Source organism: Notechis scutatus, chromosome 1 (genome assembly GCF_049901735.1).
Source record: "Notechis scutatus isolate UNSWTSFEM ecotype Mainland chromosome 1, rNotScu1.2, whole genome shotgun sequence".
NCBI lineage: Eukaryota > Metazoa > Chordata > Lepidosauria > Squamata > Elapidae > Notechis > Notechis scutatus.
Window position 1 is genome coordinate 260,453,169 of NC_142009.1, and position 17,521 is coordinate 260,470,689.

The 17,521-nt window shown below is 40.0% G+C and overlaps 1 protein-coding gene across 12 annotated transcripts in view; it reads left to right on the forward strand.

Annotated features, from left to right (window-relative positions):
• The first annotated feature begins 6,064 nt into the window (after window positions 1–6,064).
• The window catches only part of CD44 (CD44 molecule (IN blood group)), a 75,979-nt gene continuing 64,522 nt past the window's right edge, over window positions 6,065–17,521 (forward strand). For all 12 annotated transcript variants that reach the window (XM_026664691.2, XM_087951239.1, XM_087951233.1 and 9 more), the window contains exon 1: window positions 6,065–6,264. In XM_026664691.2, coding sequence (XP_026520476.2) covers window positions 6,195–6,264 — 70 coding nt within the window. In that variant the 5' untranslated portion in view covers window positions 6,065–6,194. The remainder of the gene's footprint in view (window positions 6,265–17,521) is intronic.

The following is a 17,521-nucleotide window of genomic DNA, read 5'->3' on the forward strand; positions in this document are numbered from 1 at the left end:
AAGATAAATGATATCTTTGTCCATTTAAAACAGCTTGAAGGCCTGCATTTATTAAAATGTCTCATTAAGCCTTACCCCCTGTGCTGTCCTCAAGGGACATACATCCAGCACCCTCACACACACCAGTGGAATGAGAAAGACCCTGAAATACATTTTGGCTAAACTAAATGAAGATATATATGCGTAGAAACCATCCCATCCAAATTTAAAATTGCTTAAACTCACCAATATCTAAACTGTCATACTGTACATAGCTGAATTCACCAGAAATTAAAATATATCATTTCAGACTGTGACCTATTTTTTTTAAATTCCCAATCTAAACTTGTCATTACCATTTTCATCACATTTCTTTTAATAGAAAAGCAATAAAAACAGCAATGTAATTACAATAATGTATAACTAGGGCGATGTTCCTCAACATACTGTATATTAAATAGCAAATTCATTATTCACAGTCCTATAGGAATTACCTCCTATTGACAGGCATGGCAGACAACAGATTGTGTAAAATTGTATGGAATAAGCAGCCTCCAAATGCAATTCCCTTGATCTGCAAATATTTACCTATATGAGTTTAACTAACTTAGTATTTGCACACCCATGCTTGGTCTTAGTAAAACTTTAATGGAAGAAACTTTCTTTACTTGGCAACTATGAATAGATAAGCAGGTATGCACCTAACAGGGTAAGCAACAGAATCTAAAGGTAGTGATGACAGTCCTATTCTTCCTTCTCGAAAGAGAAGTACCGTTTTTCTCCAACAATACGGCCTCCACCAATAGGAAGACCCAGCATGTTTTCTAGGCATAAAATCAAATTAAGCCCCTCCCCCCAAATTTAGGCCTAGTTTAAAACATGCAAAATAGGGGGAAGGGTGGGGGGACTTGACATTTGGAGTGCCGTTGGAGCTGCCACCGCCGTTTGGAGTGCCTTTGGAGCTGCTGTCGCCGTTTGGAGCTGCCTCTGCCGTTTGGAGCCGCCGCCGCCGTTTGGAGTGCCGTTGGAGCTGCTGCCACCGTTTGGAGCTGCCTCTGCCCTTTGGAGCTGCCTTTGCCATTTGGAGCCGCCGCCGCCGCCGTTTGGAGCTGCCACTTCCGCGTTTGGAGCACTGCCGCTGTTTGGAGCACCACCGCCACTCCAAACACGGCGGCAGCTCCAAACATGGAAGCAGCGGCTCCAAACGGCAGAGGCAGCTCCAAACGGCAGAGGCAGCTCCAAATGGCGGCAGCAGCTCCAACGGCACTCCAAACGGCAGCGGAATGGGCAGAAGGGAAAGCAACAGCGGCAGGTGCCAAAGGTCTGGGGTCTGCAGCAAAGGTGTTTGGTGGGAGTAGGGAGCTCTCTGCGCTTCGCCATGATCGCCCGTTAGGAGCAGCTGGTGGCAAGGCTGCCGCGGGGTGCTCTAGATGAGGATGAAAGGGGGGAAATTAAGTTACCCCCGAAAAGACGGCCTAGCCGTTTTTTCGGGGCTCAAAAAAAAGTAAGGTTCGGCCTTATTATGTGAGAAACACGATAGTAGGAAAGAGGAATTTATGGTGTAGCGAATTTACTCATCGCTTAGTTACATAACACATTATTTTCCTGTCTACTCTAATAAAACCCATGGCTTTTGTGAAACTTTTCAGATTTTATCCGCTTGTCTTAATCAGCAATTGAAACAATGCAGAACTGTGTACATTGAACTCAGTGACCATGTATAACTGTGATTGTCTCCTTTCACAGCTTATTACCTTGTATTCTTTCCTCTCTTTCTTTGAAATCGTTGGTAATATCCAAATAATCCAAAAATGAAAAAGGTCTGGGTGGCTGTCAGTAAAAATAAAATGGCATAAAAATGACTAAAACCTTTAGTGGATAATATGTGTCAATATATGAATTAAAATACTGGGATTCTGTGCACTACAATCCCAACTTTAACAAAGCCTTAGGAACAATAAAGTACAAAATGGGATGAATGCAGCAGAATTCACAATGGTATTAAGATCCTTGCTTCTGTCTTGCTTAAGCGTGCACGGACATTTTTTTTTAAGCTTATGTTTCCTTGCAAATGTTATGTACATAGATGGTGTTATTTATCAATTAAAACCCCAAAAGTATATTCTAAGTTTAAATCAACTACCCATTCATATATGGGGATTTTTGGCAGCTCTGTAGCAATGGCTATTATATTTTACAATATTCTGTTAAATAGGCTAGACTGGAAAGTCAAATAACTTCCTGGAAAATGATCCCTTTTGTACTCAGTGCCAAGAAAACTATATGGATATATCTATGTAGTTACCAGGATAAGAGGTCAATTTAAGGGCATCTTTATCTTGATTTTTACAACTTTTATTGGAGGTATCTGGGATTGAATCAGAGATTTTTGTATTCTTAAGATTCATTGCTCTATCATGGAGCTTTTTTCAAGTAATACTGTATCCAAATAGAGTAACAGGTTGGAAAGTTTCCTGCTCCAATGCAATTGACAGATGAACATTTTGATTTATGTTGCAATTTAATGCATGTTTTCATAGTAATAGATCTTGCTGCATTGGGAAGCACTTATGTTCAAATCAGTATGAACATCAGAACTTAGACTTATAAATGCCATTCCTTATTCCACTTGTTTATATTCTGTAACATTTACAAGATATGAAATGGTCCATTGGGACTATGATTGTAGATAACTGAAGAGAATGATATAACTTTTTCCTTTCTTAAGCTGTGACGTAAACTTAATAAATTGGTCAGAGTTGCAACTCTTTTGAAATCTTGATTATATTGACAAATTATAATGGTGGAATGATCTTTGAAATAGTTTTCTCTGCATCATTTGATGAACAGGAACTCTGTACAAATGTAGACTGGAAGAGAAGGACATCTGAGGTTATTGCTGGTTTTCCCTTTTGAACATAAACTGCTCATCTCTTTAGTGCTCTGCAGGACTCAGGCCATAACTTACATGTCCGAACAAAGCAGCTGGCAGAAAAGAAAAGGGCATCCAGCATTCCAGCAGACTGTTTTCTTCTCAAACCAAGAAAATAGTTTCTGGCACTAACTAGATTGTAGATCTTATTATAGAAAGTGTTTGGCGCCACCAAATACAAAACTTTTGCACTATCTGCCATTAAAAAACTCAATGTTCTTCTTGAAAAAAAATAGAAAAGAAGTCTAAGTCAATAGCCCATCCTAATGTATCCAGCATCTATCTCCATAAAGGAGAGAAAAGATGGCATTGAGTAGCCGTGTTTGTCCATGATAATTTAGTTGTAAATTCTTGTCATAATATGGATATTAATGACCTGTGTTCCAAAGGAGCTTTTCAAAAGGCAATTGGACTTTCTTGGTATTTTTTTTCCCTTGAAAATGTTCCACTTCTCATCTACGAAGCTTCTTCAGTTCTGGCTAAATAATTGGTTGTTAACTCTCTGAGAGTCCTTAAGGCCACTTGGGCGTGTATCTGTACCCTTGGGGTCACCTGAATTGGGTGCAAATGGGAGTGAAACCTTTTTTGGGATTGCTGAAAGGACTGTGTTGTAGACAGGAAATATGTTTTATATCCCACCACCACCACCACTCTGTTGAGAGAAGGCTGTTCAATTTTAATACAGATGGCCTCTTTGACTAGTTTTTAGAGGTCGTCAGAGTGGACCACTGGTTTGAAAGAGGCTATGTATACTAAAATTGAATAGCCTTCTCTCAACAGAATGAGAGGGATAAACACCATCTATCTCCTGTCTACAACACAGTCTTTTCAGCAGTCCCAAGAAAGTTCCACTCCTATTTACATTCCAATTCAGATGACCCCGAGAGTACAGATAACTCCCAAGTGGCTCTCAGAGAGCTAAGGACTGATCTTCAGGGTGCTAACATCCAGATGACTGCTAAGGAATGATTCCCCACCATTCAGCCAGAACCAGGGGTGGGATTCAGCCGGTTCGGACCAGTTTGGGCAAATTGGATATTAAACTTACATCTGGTTCACCGAACTGGTAGTTGAACTGACTGGCTGGCCCCGCCCATCTCTCCCCTCCGCTCCCCGGAGTCTCCGTGTGGCCCGTTTTGGATGCAGGTAAATGCAGGGTCCCCGCGGAGGCTCTGGGAGAGTAAAAAATGGGCCTTCTGGAAGTCCGGAAACGGGCCTGTTTCCAGCTTCCAGAGGGCCTCCAGACACCGAGGGAGGCCATTTTTACCCCCCTAGAGGCTCGAGGGAAGCCTCCAGACCCTGGGGAAGGCAAAAAACATCCCTCCTGGAAGTCCTAGTAGGCCACGCCCACCATGGCCATGCCCACCCAGCAACTGGGAAGCAAACCAGTTGCTGGGATTTTTAAATCCCACTCCTGGCCAGAACTAAACAAATTTCTTCGATGAGAAGTGAAACATTTTCAAGGTAAAAAACAAACCAATCAAGAAAATCCAGTTGCCTTTTGAAAAGCATCTTTGGGACACCTATGACCTGGATGATTGAGAATCTCCATAGACATTAGTGACCTATGTACTTCTGGTACAGATACTAATGGTGGAATATCTAGCTTCCCCTTCTGCCCCTTTTTCCTCTAAGGTTATTTTTTCTTTGAAAACTGTTAAACTTTACTTAAAATAGGGGACAGCTTAACTGTAGGTCTATTCCCCATAAATGAAAATCATCAGGCACTCTCTTTTAATAGAGGGATATTTTTAGATGTACATAAAGCTTACAGAAGGAGTCTATGTCATAGTAACAAGAAAGTGGAACGAAGATTGTCTTCTGCTCAGTAGTTTTTGAGAATTTATCCTCAACAGCTCATCAGTTTAGGGAACTTGTACACATCAATGACAGAAAAGCCATTCAGTTTCCATCTTGTAGAATTGTTCTTGTTGTTTTCAAATTTCAGTCTTTTGTTATTTAAAATGTGGTTAGTCAGTTTTAGTCTTTCATTGAGCTGTCCTCATTCTTGAAATGTACATGAGCTTAGACTATGTAGTATCATCCAAAATTGTTATAACCCTTTGGAAATATGGACTATATACCTAAATAATAAAAAAAAATTCCTTCACATTGAGTGACATGTGGACACCTGGGGAGGTTGCAGAATGGGAAATTTAGAAGGTGGCTCTGGATTGAAGAGGCTATTTTAAACAGGCATTTAAATACCGTATTTAGAAAAACACTGGACTATTTCAAGTTGCAGGTTCAGAAAGGATGCGGTTAGGGAATGAAGTGTGTAATTTTATGGATACCAGATAACAATAGTAAAGAAGCTAAGAGAAGACAAGAGGGAGAAGAGCAACACCTGTGGTTACAGAAAGAAGAAATCCAACAGTGTTTGTTAGTTTCCTGCTTTCTTCTGCCTTAACAATCTGTTTTGAAATGAGTTTGTGGGCGGTAAATTCTGAGGGCAAAGCAGGGCAGAAAACACCGGGCCAAGGTTTTTTTTTTCTTTGCATTCTCGGTGTAATGTTTAAAGTCCATAATGGCACACGCAGAAGTGTTTCATTTATTAATCTAGGATTACACCAAGAAATCTTTGAAAAAAAATAAACAAAAACAAACCCCAGAGGTTCTCTCCTTGCCTTTTTGAAAAGCGCAAGCACCTCTCTGATGATGTTGCAGTTAAAAAAAAAAGCATTCTAAATTTAATCGGTTTATAAGGTCTGGCAAAAGAGGGCTGGGAGAATCCCGGAGGAGAGGGGGGGGGGAACATTCCTTGCTTAAACTCTCTGCCTTTCCAACGAATACACAAAAAGAGGGAGGAAAGCTGGGATTAGGAAGCCTTGCTAAAACTCAACAGTTGCAGCCCAGCCTGTCGCGCTCGTTTTTCGGGGGCCGCGTGCCGCGCCGAGCAACTCTTTCCACCCCGCCCCCAGCCACGAGGTGCTTTCCAGCCCAGCTGCCTCAGGGGGAGCGCGCAGCGTTGAGTCAAAGCCGTTTGGAGCCTGCATGAAATATTAGCGGCAATTGTGCTTACTCATAAGTAGTAGCCTTTTATCTCCTCCTCCCCTTTTTTGTTCCTTTTTCTTTTTCCAATGCCGTGTCATTTGTGTTCCAACAGGGGTGTGACTTCAGATTCTGCTCTCCTCCCTGTTTAGGTCCCTCATTACTTCAGGCGCGCTTCATATTGGAATAGAAGTGGTAGCAAAACTTAAGACGCCGGCTTTCTGGACAGATTTGTGTGAGCTGCGAGAGGAAACTCCTTCGTCCTTGGGTACAAGATCTGGAAGCGGGAGCAATGGCCAAGTTCTGGTTGTGTGCAGCCGTTGGATTTTACGTGTTGCTGCCGCTTTGTGCAGCCCGAATGGGTAAGTGGCGGGTGAATGGGAAATCTATCAGGAGCTGAGCTGAGTTAGAGGAAAATGGTTTGGAAAATGGAGATGAAGACTTCTCCTTGCCAGTGCCTCGAGTGTTAACACTGTTTAATCCCAGTGGCGTTTTACTGTTGGTTTGTCCGTGTGCGTTTTTTCCCCCTTTGGAGAGCTGAGGCGGTTGTTGGACCCCCGTACAGAGACGTCTGAAAAGTTAGCCCTGAATGGGAGAAATACTGATCGGTAAAGTGAACGGTAAAGTTTGGCAGAAGTTTTGCGCATCTGGTGCGCATTCAGCAGTGGCTAAGGCACTTATGGATTCATTTTCCCTCCCTTCGTTGTGTAAAGCAGATGGGAGAGGGAGAAAAGGGAGGGAGAGAGCGAGTGCAAACCCTCCTGGCTTGGACTTAGGTCTCTGCAGTGATGGGAAGCCAATTGTCCCCATAGGAGATGCAGGAAGCATTGTACCTCCAACGTAATGAAAACTGAGCAGTGTTCGTTTCTTTCAGACGAGACTGCTGCGACCTGGAAGCAGATTTTTAAGCCCAGTTAGCAGGAAAAGAGTAGCTTTTTTCAACTTCATCCTATTTTCTCTAGTATCCCCCCTTCGTCCTTTCTAGTTGTTCCGTGAATAATAAAATGAAATGCTTGTTTGTGAATGAAAGTGGTTTTTGTGTTTTTAAAAATCACATGCCCCAAATGTCAAAATGCTCTTAAAGTTTGATGTGATACAGAGCCATAAATAGTTGCAGTGAAATAACTGTGCCTTTAACAGAGACTCATTGTTAATAGTAATTGCCCTGAGCTGTTTTGAAGGGAATCTATTATCCTTTCACCCTTATTTCTTCTCCCCTTACTCAGCACCCTATACCTGTTCTTGGAGGCTGACAAAACACTTTTAACAACTGTGGCCTCCTCAGTACCTTTATATTATTTGAACATGAAGAAATGAATTAGGGAAAAGTTGCTTGGCTGATTTGTAAATGGGTGTGTCAAATTGCACATTTCTCAATAAATTTTGGAATCACCAAGATAAAATATCCAGGAAAGCATGAACAAATATTTCTCTAATGATTGTTATGAATTTAATTAAACACTCTATGAGTTTAATTAAAATAAATTCAAGGTGTTGAGTATGTCTTTTTAAGGTGGTAGAAAGTAATCCTTATACCTGTGAGATATTAAGTTTTACAATACATGTAACATATGCATGTGCACAAGTAAATAACATAATATTTCCAGTTTACTATCCACTCTCAACTAATACCTTATTTTATGAACTGTCAAATCTTTGATTCATAATAACAGCTTGCTATTAGTCTTGGTGCAACCTTTTGTAAGAAAGATAGAAGGGCAGCCTCGTCCTCCATGTATATACGCCATTCCTTGTTAAGGTTAAGGGAGAAAAAGAGATTTCATGTACATCTTAAGTAACTTTATATAATGTTTTAAGATGGTAGGCAGTGCAGTATATTCCAGATGAGTTTTGTGGGCGGAAATGACTGTGCAACTATGGATTATCCCTTTCCTATGTTCTGAGATGGCAATAGTCTAGGCAATAGAAATAGGGAATAGAATCCCTTCACTGGGAAGTAAGGCTGAATAAAGTATATAGTATCATGATTTGTGATAAACGTGTTCATTGACTAGTGAATAGTTTTGTAGGTTTCAAAACCCTACAAAACTTTATATTCAGATGCCAAAGTAGTACCAGAAATTCTTGTATAACAGATGCAAGGCATGCCTCTCCCAAGCCACTTTCAACCTAGTGGGAGTAAGTTAAAGGATTTTCCGGAGGATAGATGACATTTGCCTTGCATTTATATTGCTTCCCTAATAGGCACACTAATGGTTTATAGAATTTTAATCCTGATATTGTTGTTACGGGCCAATAAAACTTCACTATGAAATCTTGCTTACCCAGGAAACTTTACTAAACACCCATGGGCACATTACTTTCTTTAAATTTAATCTAGATTCTATGCTATAGGAGGCTGTTGTAGAATTAACACCCCCATGCTTACATAAGTTATCCTAAAATGAGTAGATTATGATGTGACAATCATAATGTAAAAAAAAAACTACAAACATCAGATCAGAATTTTATAAGTATTTGAAGATGCCAGTGATTGCAAAGTTCTTGCCATCTTAGAGGATAATAGCTATATGATGTAGGTAATACTGTATTGTACAAATTTCAGAAAGTCAGTCTAGTAAAATATAGCCACAGGGATCATTTCTTCCAGTTCTCCATTCTTAGTATTTATTGGAACATGTGTTTCATTCATGTGTTGAATTGAATTCACGTCCATGTATGATGGTGAATCTCCAATACTTAACTCATTTAAGATTTTTTCTGATAAGCTATTTAAGTTGACAGTTAGATTGAAGTTAACGTCCGTGAATGTTGGGCACATGTTTCTTAGCTTCTCTTTTTTCACTTTATTTCTGTATGAGGTTATGTCTTCCATTTCCTGAAACGTTTGATGTGTTTGAGCCAGAACTTACTTTTAGATTTTCCTTTAGATTCTGTGTACAATTACTTGATCCACTTTGTATTGTTAGCTTATAACTTAAGGTCTTTCACAGCTTGGGACAGGGTATCTAAGGGAGATAGATGATAGATGGATGGATGGATGGAGAGAGAGAGAGAGAGAGAGAGAGAGAGAGAGAGAGAAAGAGAGATGCATTACCAAGCTCTGATTCTGAAACATTTCTGTGGATTAACCCATTATGTGACAGTGATAGATAGCTAAAGGCAAAGAGACCTTCTGTTGATAGTAGTGCACTTACAAAGCACTTTCTCCAAAGCAATTCCTCTCAATCATATCCTATCATTTTATACCAGAAGATCTACTTTTATTCCTCCTTCAATACATAGTCAGTTTTTTTGTTTTCTGGTTGTTTTTCTGCCTCTTTTATATGTTTTTGGACAGCTTTAACATGTTCTTTGTATTTTGATCTTATTTTTATGCCTTGTCCCATAGAAATTTGACCATAACTGAGAGAACTAAAAGACTCAATACCCTCTAGTATCTTAGAAAAGAAAGTGCTGATCAGCAAAGGGCTCTGATCTCTTCAATCAGCTTCCGAAGTTTTACCTCAATATGCAGAGCTACTTAACTTAATGTATGACTTGTATACATTGTAGTTGTATTTCTATTATAGGTAAAGGTAAAAGCAGATGAAATCAGGGGGCCTGACAGAGATAGAGGAAGTGAGAAAATCTAGTCCAATTTGTGCTCAGTGAACAATAGGTAATGAGGAAGCCCCTTCAACATCTTCAACAGATGTCTGAGGATAGTTTGCAAAGTAGAATTTGTCAATTTCCATGGCATTTTGTTCAATTACATTTCACAGATGTAGGAATTTTTTGTTATGTTTAACCAGAGTTTATTCTTGCAATTTCTACCTATTGTTTTGAGCTCTGTTTTAGGAACAATAGAACAATTACGTTGCATCTTTTGCATGCCATGTTTTTAGTTATATAAATACAATTATTGACCTTTTTCTGGCATTCATCTGGATACATTAAGACTTGAAACAGATTTGACCTCCAAGCAGGCTTCAAAACACTTATAAGCAGATGTAAGCACAACTCTTCTTCAGACTTTATGGCTGAATGTATGCAGTTTGCAGAGCTGCCTTCATGGCACCATTTTACAAGCCTTCACGTGTTCAAGCTATAATCCAGCAGGCTAAACTTTTTCAAGTGTTTCCGTTAGAACTTGTTATTTATCCCCCACACCTTCCTGGTTGCTTTTCTGTGACGTGCTTCAGTATGTTTCTTGAAACATGTTGTCTAGGCTGAGCTTTTTATTTTTTAAAAAAAATAAGTGTGAAAGTATACTGAAATGCAATGTTTTTAATTTTATTTCAGTTGAATATTGTTTTGGTTTTGGCCTACCTTCTCAGAATCCTAAGAAATTTAATACAACTCAAGTCCAAAGGCAAAGTGTGAGACTGTTACAGGAGTTAACTGTGGGTTCAGAAACGGAAGGGGGGATGTGATAAATGTTTCTGAAGCAGAGTCAAGAAATACGAGAAAAGCATGAGTAGTGAACGAAGAAAGGGTAAAGATCCTCAGAGAGCAATGTAACATATAAACTTGGTTACTTATGAATGTCCATAAACAAAAAAGTGTAACATGCAATAAATTTGAAAAAGAAAAAAATGGAAAAGAGAGAATAGCAGAATGAAATGTATTATCACCACACTTTATCAGTAAAATACATAGCATACACAAGCATAGAAATCCAGATCAGATATAGCTGTTCCAGAGTTGAATAATAGCAGAAGAAAAATACTTGAGAGACATTTTAGAAATTTAAAATACTAGGATTATGAATCCAATATAATGAATAAATGAGAAGGGTTAATGTCCCCATTATCAAGGAATAGAGATCCAATAGTCATTCGGAACAGTTGCAAAGGATATTTCAAGGTCAGAGCCATTTGAATACTGATTTAAATGAAAAGGAAAATTAGGATATGTTCCATTCTATAAGACAGTTATAAACCTCAGATTCAAACATTTAATCAATTTATCTTTTGACTCAGTTCTAACAAAACAATATACGCTTAAATTATAGTATTTGGGTTTTTTTCTCCCCATTTCTGAATATATTTCATAAATCATATCAAATTATGATAAAGTGAACAAATTTGAAGATTTCAATTCTCTTACTCATTAACATTTGTCTTGTTCTTTAATGAGTTCTAGTTAAATAAAGAATGTAGCAAGAAAAGTATTTGCTTTACGTTGGAAAACAATATATTGTCAGGATATATCAGCTATATGAGATATTTTAAATACCAAGTATTATAGTAACTGGAAAACAAAAAGAAAAGGGGGTATGGTTTAGAGCAGGGGTGTCAAACTTGCGGCCCATGGACCATCATGCGCTAGCTATGTCTGGTTTAGTGAAGGAGGAAAAAGTCGTAATATGTAACGTGATGACGAAGTGATGCTGCAAGTTTGACAGCCCTGGTTTAGAAGGATGAATTGTAATATAATTCTGAAATATGTGAGGATATTGTTTTTACTAAGGTCAGTTTATTTCCAATGGATTCACTTTTTGACATTTTGATTATACCCTACTATATCCAGAATTCAGTAGAAGACAAACATTTTCAAAGTTACAGCTCATGCAAAGAATGTAATAGCAGGCTTAAACATAGGTTTCACAGTTTATAAATACACATACATTTGAATGATTTTCCATTCTGAAATATAATTTCTTAAGCATCATTCTGTAATATTTCTTGTCTCAGATTTTTCTATCTTGATGGGACAAAGTTTGCTGTACTTCTTCTCATGGAACTTTTTCTATGTGGTAATTTTTAATTATAAAGGTAGTCTAAATACCTTTAAAAACCAAAGGTGCAGATATAAAATTAAAATAGCATGCAACAAGGCATTTATATCTAAACAAATACAAATTAAATCTACTCTTTAATTTCATCTGTTTCAAAAGGAAAATGTTGAGAAGCAGAAAAGAAATTTAAGCATTCATTTAAAACATAATACAGTTGTACATGCTTTAAAAGAAGTGCCGGCCTATTTTTAGGCTTTTTCATGAGCCTTAAAAAATGAGAGATTGCATTAAGATTTGCACCAATCCCTGAGGAACCTCACAAAGCAGAGGCTAGGGTCAGACCTCTTGTTCTCAATCAACAATGACTGTAAATGGCCTTGAAAAAAGGGAGACAAACCAGGACAACACTGTGCCTCCAACTCCAGTTCCCAAAGTTGTTCCAGGATACCATGATCAATGGTATAGAAAGCTATTGAGAAGTCCGTTAGAATAAGGATGAACACCCCCCCCCAACACGTCCTTTTCACCAGAGATCATCAAAATCAATGCCATTTCTATTTCATATCCAGACCTGAATCCCAACTGAAAGGAATCCAGATAATCTGCTTTTTCAGGATCTTTTGGATCTGCAGCACAACCACCTTCCCAACATCCTTTCCCAGAAAGGGAAGATTGGAGATAGGAAGTTAACTGTCTGTCAGAGTGGGAATGGTTTCTTAAGAAGGCAAACATCATCTCTCAGGAAGCTTTTATAAGCTAGGGGGAATGCAGATCTAAAACATGTGGCTACGCTCACATTCCCTAGGATCCTGTCCATTTCATGAGGACCAACAGAGACAAACCATTCCCAAATAAATGGGAAAACATTTGTCCCAGGTATTTCTACCAGACCAATGGCTCCATCGACATCCAACTGTTTGAACTGGCATAACACTGATGATGGACAGTATCCTTCAGCCACTGCATCTGAAATCTAGTTGGAGACTGTAGTCGGGTGACACACAGCTCTTTCTCCCAATACTTGAGTGTTCTTCCCTTCATCTGCCTTGTCTTGAGAGTCATCACTGAGACAACTACCTGTAATATTCAAAGCAATATGTTAACTAAATATAGTTAAATAAAGAAAAGCAAAAGGAGAGAAATTATGTCATTTGAAATGTTTGTCTAATTCACACTATCACCCTTATAACTGTGATGGCGAACCTATGGCATGTGTGTCACAGGTGGCACGCAGAGCCATTTGTGCCAGCATGCGAGCTGCAGGTAAACTTACCTCACTGCGTATGTGCATGCCTCACAGCTGATTTTCTGCTGGTTTGAAGTCTTTTTCCGCCTCCTAAAAGCTTGAGGAAGGCTTCTGCAGGTTTCTGCAAGTTTTGTAGGCCGAAAACTAGCCCCGTTTCATCACGGTATTTTCGGAAAAACAGGAAGTGACGAACGGGGCTAGTTTTCGGCCTGCAAAGCTTGCAAAACCTTTCCTCAAGCCTTTGGGAGGCTGAAAAAAGCCCTCAAACCGGCTGAAAATCAGCCGTGAGGTGCAGTGCAGGCAAGGGGGCGGTGGGTGGGTGGGATTGCACACGCATGCGCAGGGTGCATGGGGGCACGCATTGCCTTCTGGGTGCTGGCACGCGAGTGTGCAAGCGTGCGCACAATTTTTGGCACAGGAGCCCAAAAAGGTTAGCCACCATTGCTCTATAATAATAGAAGTTTTTAAAACTATCTTTAAAATCAGCCTATAGGTAGTCTTCAATTTACAACCATTCATTTAATGACTGTTTGAAATTACAATGGCACTGAAAAAAGTGACTTATTTTTCACATAACGATTGCAGCATCCCCATAGTCACATAATCAACATTCAGATCAGAGGTGGTATTCAGCAGATTCTAACCAGTTCTGGAGAACCGGTAGTGGAAATTTTGAGTAGTTCAGAGAACTGGTAAATTCCACTTCTGACTGGCCCTGCCCCCATCTATTCTCTGCCTCCCGAGTCCCTGCTGATTGGCTGGGTATTCTGTGGTTGCCCTGCACAGGAGAACAGAGCTGGAAAGCAGGTTAGTGGGATGGGGAGAGAATGAGAGTTTGCAGTACCCTTGCCCCAGGAGTGGGGTGGGAATGGAGAGTTTACAGTATCCTTCCCCTGCCACACCCACCAAGTCACACCGACAGAACCGGTAGTAAAAATTTTTGAATCCCATCATTGATTCAGATGCATGGCAACTGGTATTTTTGTGACCTAGGCTTATGTGATCACCTTTTGTGACCTTCTGACAAGCAAAGTCAATGGGGAAGCCAGATTCATCTAACAACCATGTTACTAAGTTAACTACCGTGATTCACTTAACAACGGTGGCAAGAAAGATAATAAAATGGGGCAAAATTCACTTAACTGTCTTGCCTAGCAACAGAAATGTTGGGCTCAATTATGGTCATAAGTCAAGGGCAACCTGTGTGTATTTAGCAATATTAGTCTTATCTGAATTTAACCAGTGGTGAAACAACTTAGGGTAATCTGCCTTCTCAGGTCAGATCAAAATTGGCTTTTTAACCTAAGCTCATAAAAGACACTCTTCATCATTACTACCTGCACTACTACCTGTGACAATCTATTTTATCAAACCAGGATATTTTCCTGTTCCAGTACTAAGCACAACTTTTGTCTTTTAGAAAATTCTTTATTCAGTTAATCACCAAATCAAGTAGCAGTAGCTAACCAACTTGAGAATGAGGGAGTATCTAGAACAGGGGTCTCCAACCCCTTGGGCCGCAGCCTACTACCAGGCCTTGAACAGTTTGGAACTGGGCTGTAGAAGTAATGGGTTAGCGTGTGCGGCCTGTGCCCGGCGCTCATGTGGGACATTCCCTCCCCCTTCTGCGAAGCCGGAAAGCTTGGGGAGTTCTAGAACTTCAGTATTATTGCCAACTAAATAGATACATTGATTCATTTTCAGAAGTTGTGTTCAACTCAAGGAAGTCATTTTCCCTTTATCTGGATCTGAATTGTTTATTTGAGCATAAGGTAGTAATAAACCAGAGATCAAAGAATAGTATCATGTCTTTACAAACGATCCCAGCGAGCATTTTTTTTTTAATTTTACACCTTTTTGTTTTCCTAGCAACCATTACTGGGAGAGATTTTAACAGTGTAGTGCTAAGTTTGCAGTTTAAAAGGCAATTAGGAAAGTTCAAGGTACTATGGGTTGTTTAGTCATTGGCTCTTAGAAAGATAATGTATTACAGCCTGCAAAATTTCCATAACGGCTTACATCCTCTGCTGTAATAGAACTGTGAAACCACAAAAAAGGTGCGTTGTATATTTCCCAAGGCATATAGATAGACTTAAAATCGTATAGATAGACTTAAAATCATATAGATAGACTTAAAATCATTTGTTTAGTGACCATTAGAACCTAAAGCAATGCTGAATGAAGGGACTTGTAACCTGTGCCTGAAGTTAAGCCATTGCAACCTCTCTGGGGTCAGTCACATAAGCAAAATTCAGGCTGTTGGCAGCCCATCCACACTTAACTGCATGACTGAAGGAGGCCTTCAACTCCTCCCACACAGAGTTCTGGTTCTGCAAAGTAAATACTCTTCAGTGAAAGTACCATAAAAACCAGCAATGGTTCAGCTTTTCCAGTGAAATGGTTAGTGCATATGATTTCCCCAGCTGAGTAGGACAACACAGATAAGAATGCAACAAATAGGAAGGGCTGGAAACAGTTTTGCCCAGTGGGGAAATGCTGGAGGCTGGCTCAGGGAGCATGATAGGAATTGAATCTGCACTCAAGTGCAGCCTTTTAGGGACAAATGCTCTTCCATTGGGCCGTGAGGCAAAGAAGATGGGAGATTCCCCTTGCTCTGTTTATCCTGGAAAAAAATCCAACAGCAATTGTGAAGAGAGATGATAAAGCACAAGGAGGGCTGGGATGGCAAAATCAGATTCAATTAGCTCAAGTCCACTGGATTCTTTCATTGCAATTACTAGGTAATGTAGCTTTCAATATATCAAGGCTCTGGGGCTGCTTACCACCTCACAATGCATGGTGATTGATCAAAAGAGCAGAAATGGGGAAACATAGGCAGAGGGAGACAGCTGGATGCAGTTCTTTACCTTACTGAGGCTTTGAAACTGGGAGAGACTAAACCCAGAATGCCTTGGGTTTGGGTGGGTACTCGCTGAATGGGGTCTATGACAATTTGCCATGGTCAACTCACCACAGCCAACTCGCCATGGCCAACTCGCTATGGTCATCTCACCAAGGACAATTCACTGCAGGACAAGAGTTACACTAATATCAAAGAAATTGTGAAATAAAATCATTAAAGAAAGGATGCAAAAGGAGAGAGAATGAAATGTGAATGGAAAAAATTAAAATATTTTTATTTATTTTAAGTAATTAAATATAATTGTTAAATTGTTATGCAATGAGTTGTCTCACAATGAGTTGCCCGTGACGAGTTGTCCTATGCCAAGTTGCCCACAGTGAGTTTGCCACAGCGAGTTGGCTGTGGAAAGTTGCCCCATTCCTGCTGAATGTCCCGTGATTCTCAGTTGACAATTGCAATGAGAAGTACCGAAATAGCTGCTGTAAGTCATTATGGTCACGTGACATCTTGCTTTACAGCAGCATTGACTTAAGACAGCAGTCCTGTTCTCAATTGTAGTTGTAAGCCAAGGTTACCAGTATTCATTTGCTTACCATATGTACACACTCTGTGATGACCTGGGGCGTGGCACAAAGGCAACACCATCACATAAGTAAGAAGAGTCCCTTTAGCACCTCCAACTTTGCCCCCTATGTCCAGGTTACCTTCGGCTAGAGAAAAAGCTCTCCCAAGAACAGTCTTTAAGTGGAGGAAATTCAGTCTGAAAACAAAGTACATACAAACTCTAAATAAAAATCCACATAAACCACACTGCAGTAATTAACCTGACAGGGTCGGAGAAGGAATTGCAGACTTGAAAGGCCAGCAAAACACACAGTTGGAAAGATGCCAGGAACCCAGATAAGCCTCAACAATACCAGATAATTCATGATTTGCTCCCAACAGTTTGCTGTGTGCAATTTCCCTTTTTAAACACTGTGTTCCCAGCTGTAGCTAATGAAGGGAATCAGGGCCCTTTCCTCCCCCGTAAGCCACACAACTCACCTTGCTCCCTTCTCTGTTCCTCCCTGCATGCCCTAAGATGAAGAGGGGGTGGGCCTGGATCTTCCTCCGAATTCCTTCTCCCTTGCTCTACCTCTCCCCTGATCTGCCCAGCCAGACTTTGCCTTTCCCCAGTTTCTTCCACAGCCAGCGGAGCCACACTCCCACTCCGTCAGCCATTTAGCCTCCCCCTCCGAATCAGATTCGGATGGGCATGACACACTCTAGGAAAACACTTACTAGGAGACCAAAAGTGATTGTGGCTACTCTATGTGATTTTTACACACACCATATGGAATAATATTCATATCAAAAAGAGTAACAAAAAGCATTTCTGAATCAGAAAAAGACTAAACCTGCAGGTTTAGTCTTTTTCTGATTCAGAAATGCTTTTTGTTACTCTTTTTGATATGAATATGAATAGTCTTTTAAATTTCCTTAACCAACATCTTGCTCTACAGAGAGTTTAAAAAGAAACTTCACTGAGTGTAGGTCACCTTCTATTTGAAACCATATGACCTTTCTTACGAGATTCCACTATAAATTTCAAACAAACATCCTCTGGGCTGTAAAAAATTGGCAAACAGCCTGTGTTTTTTCAGTGATTTGCACATAGAATCCCAGTTGCAAAGAACAGAATGCCAAATCTGACGGCTTGTCTTCCCTGATTGTCAAACCACAATCAAGCTTTCTTGCAGTGATGAATTGGCTGTACCATCAGTAGCAGTTGGCTGTGAATTCCCTGCTTCTGCTTTTGATGACCCCACCCTCAGCATGAAAGGAATA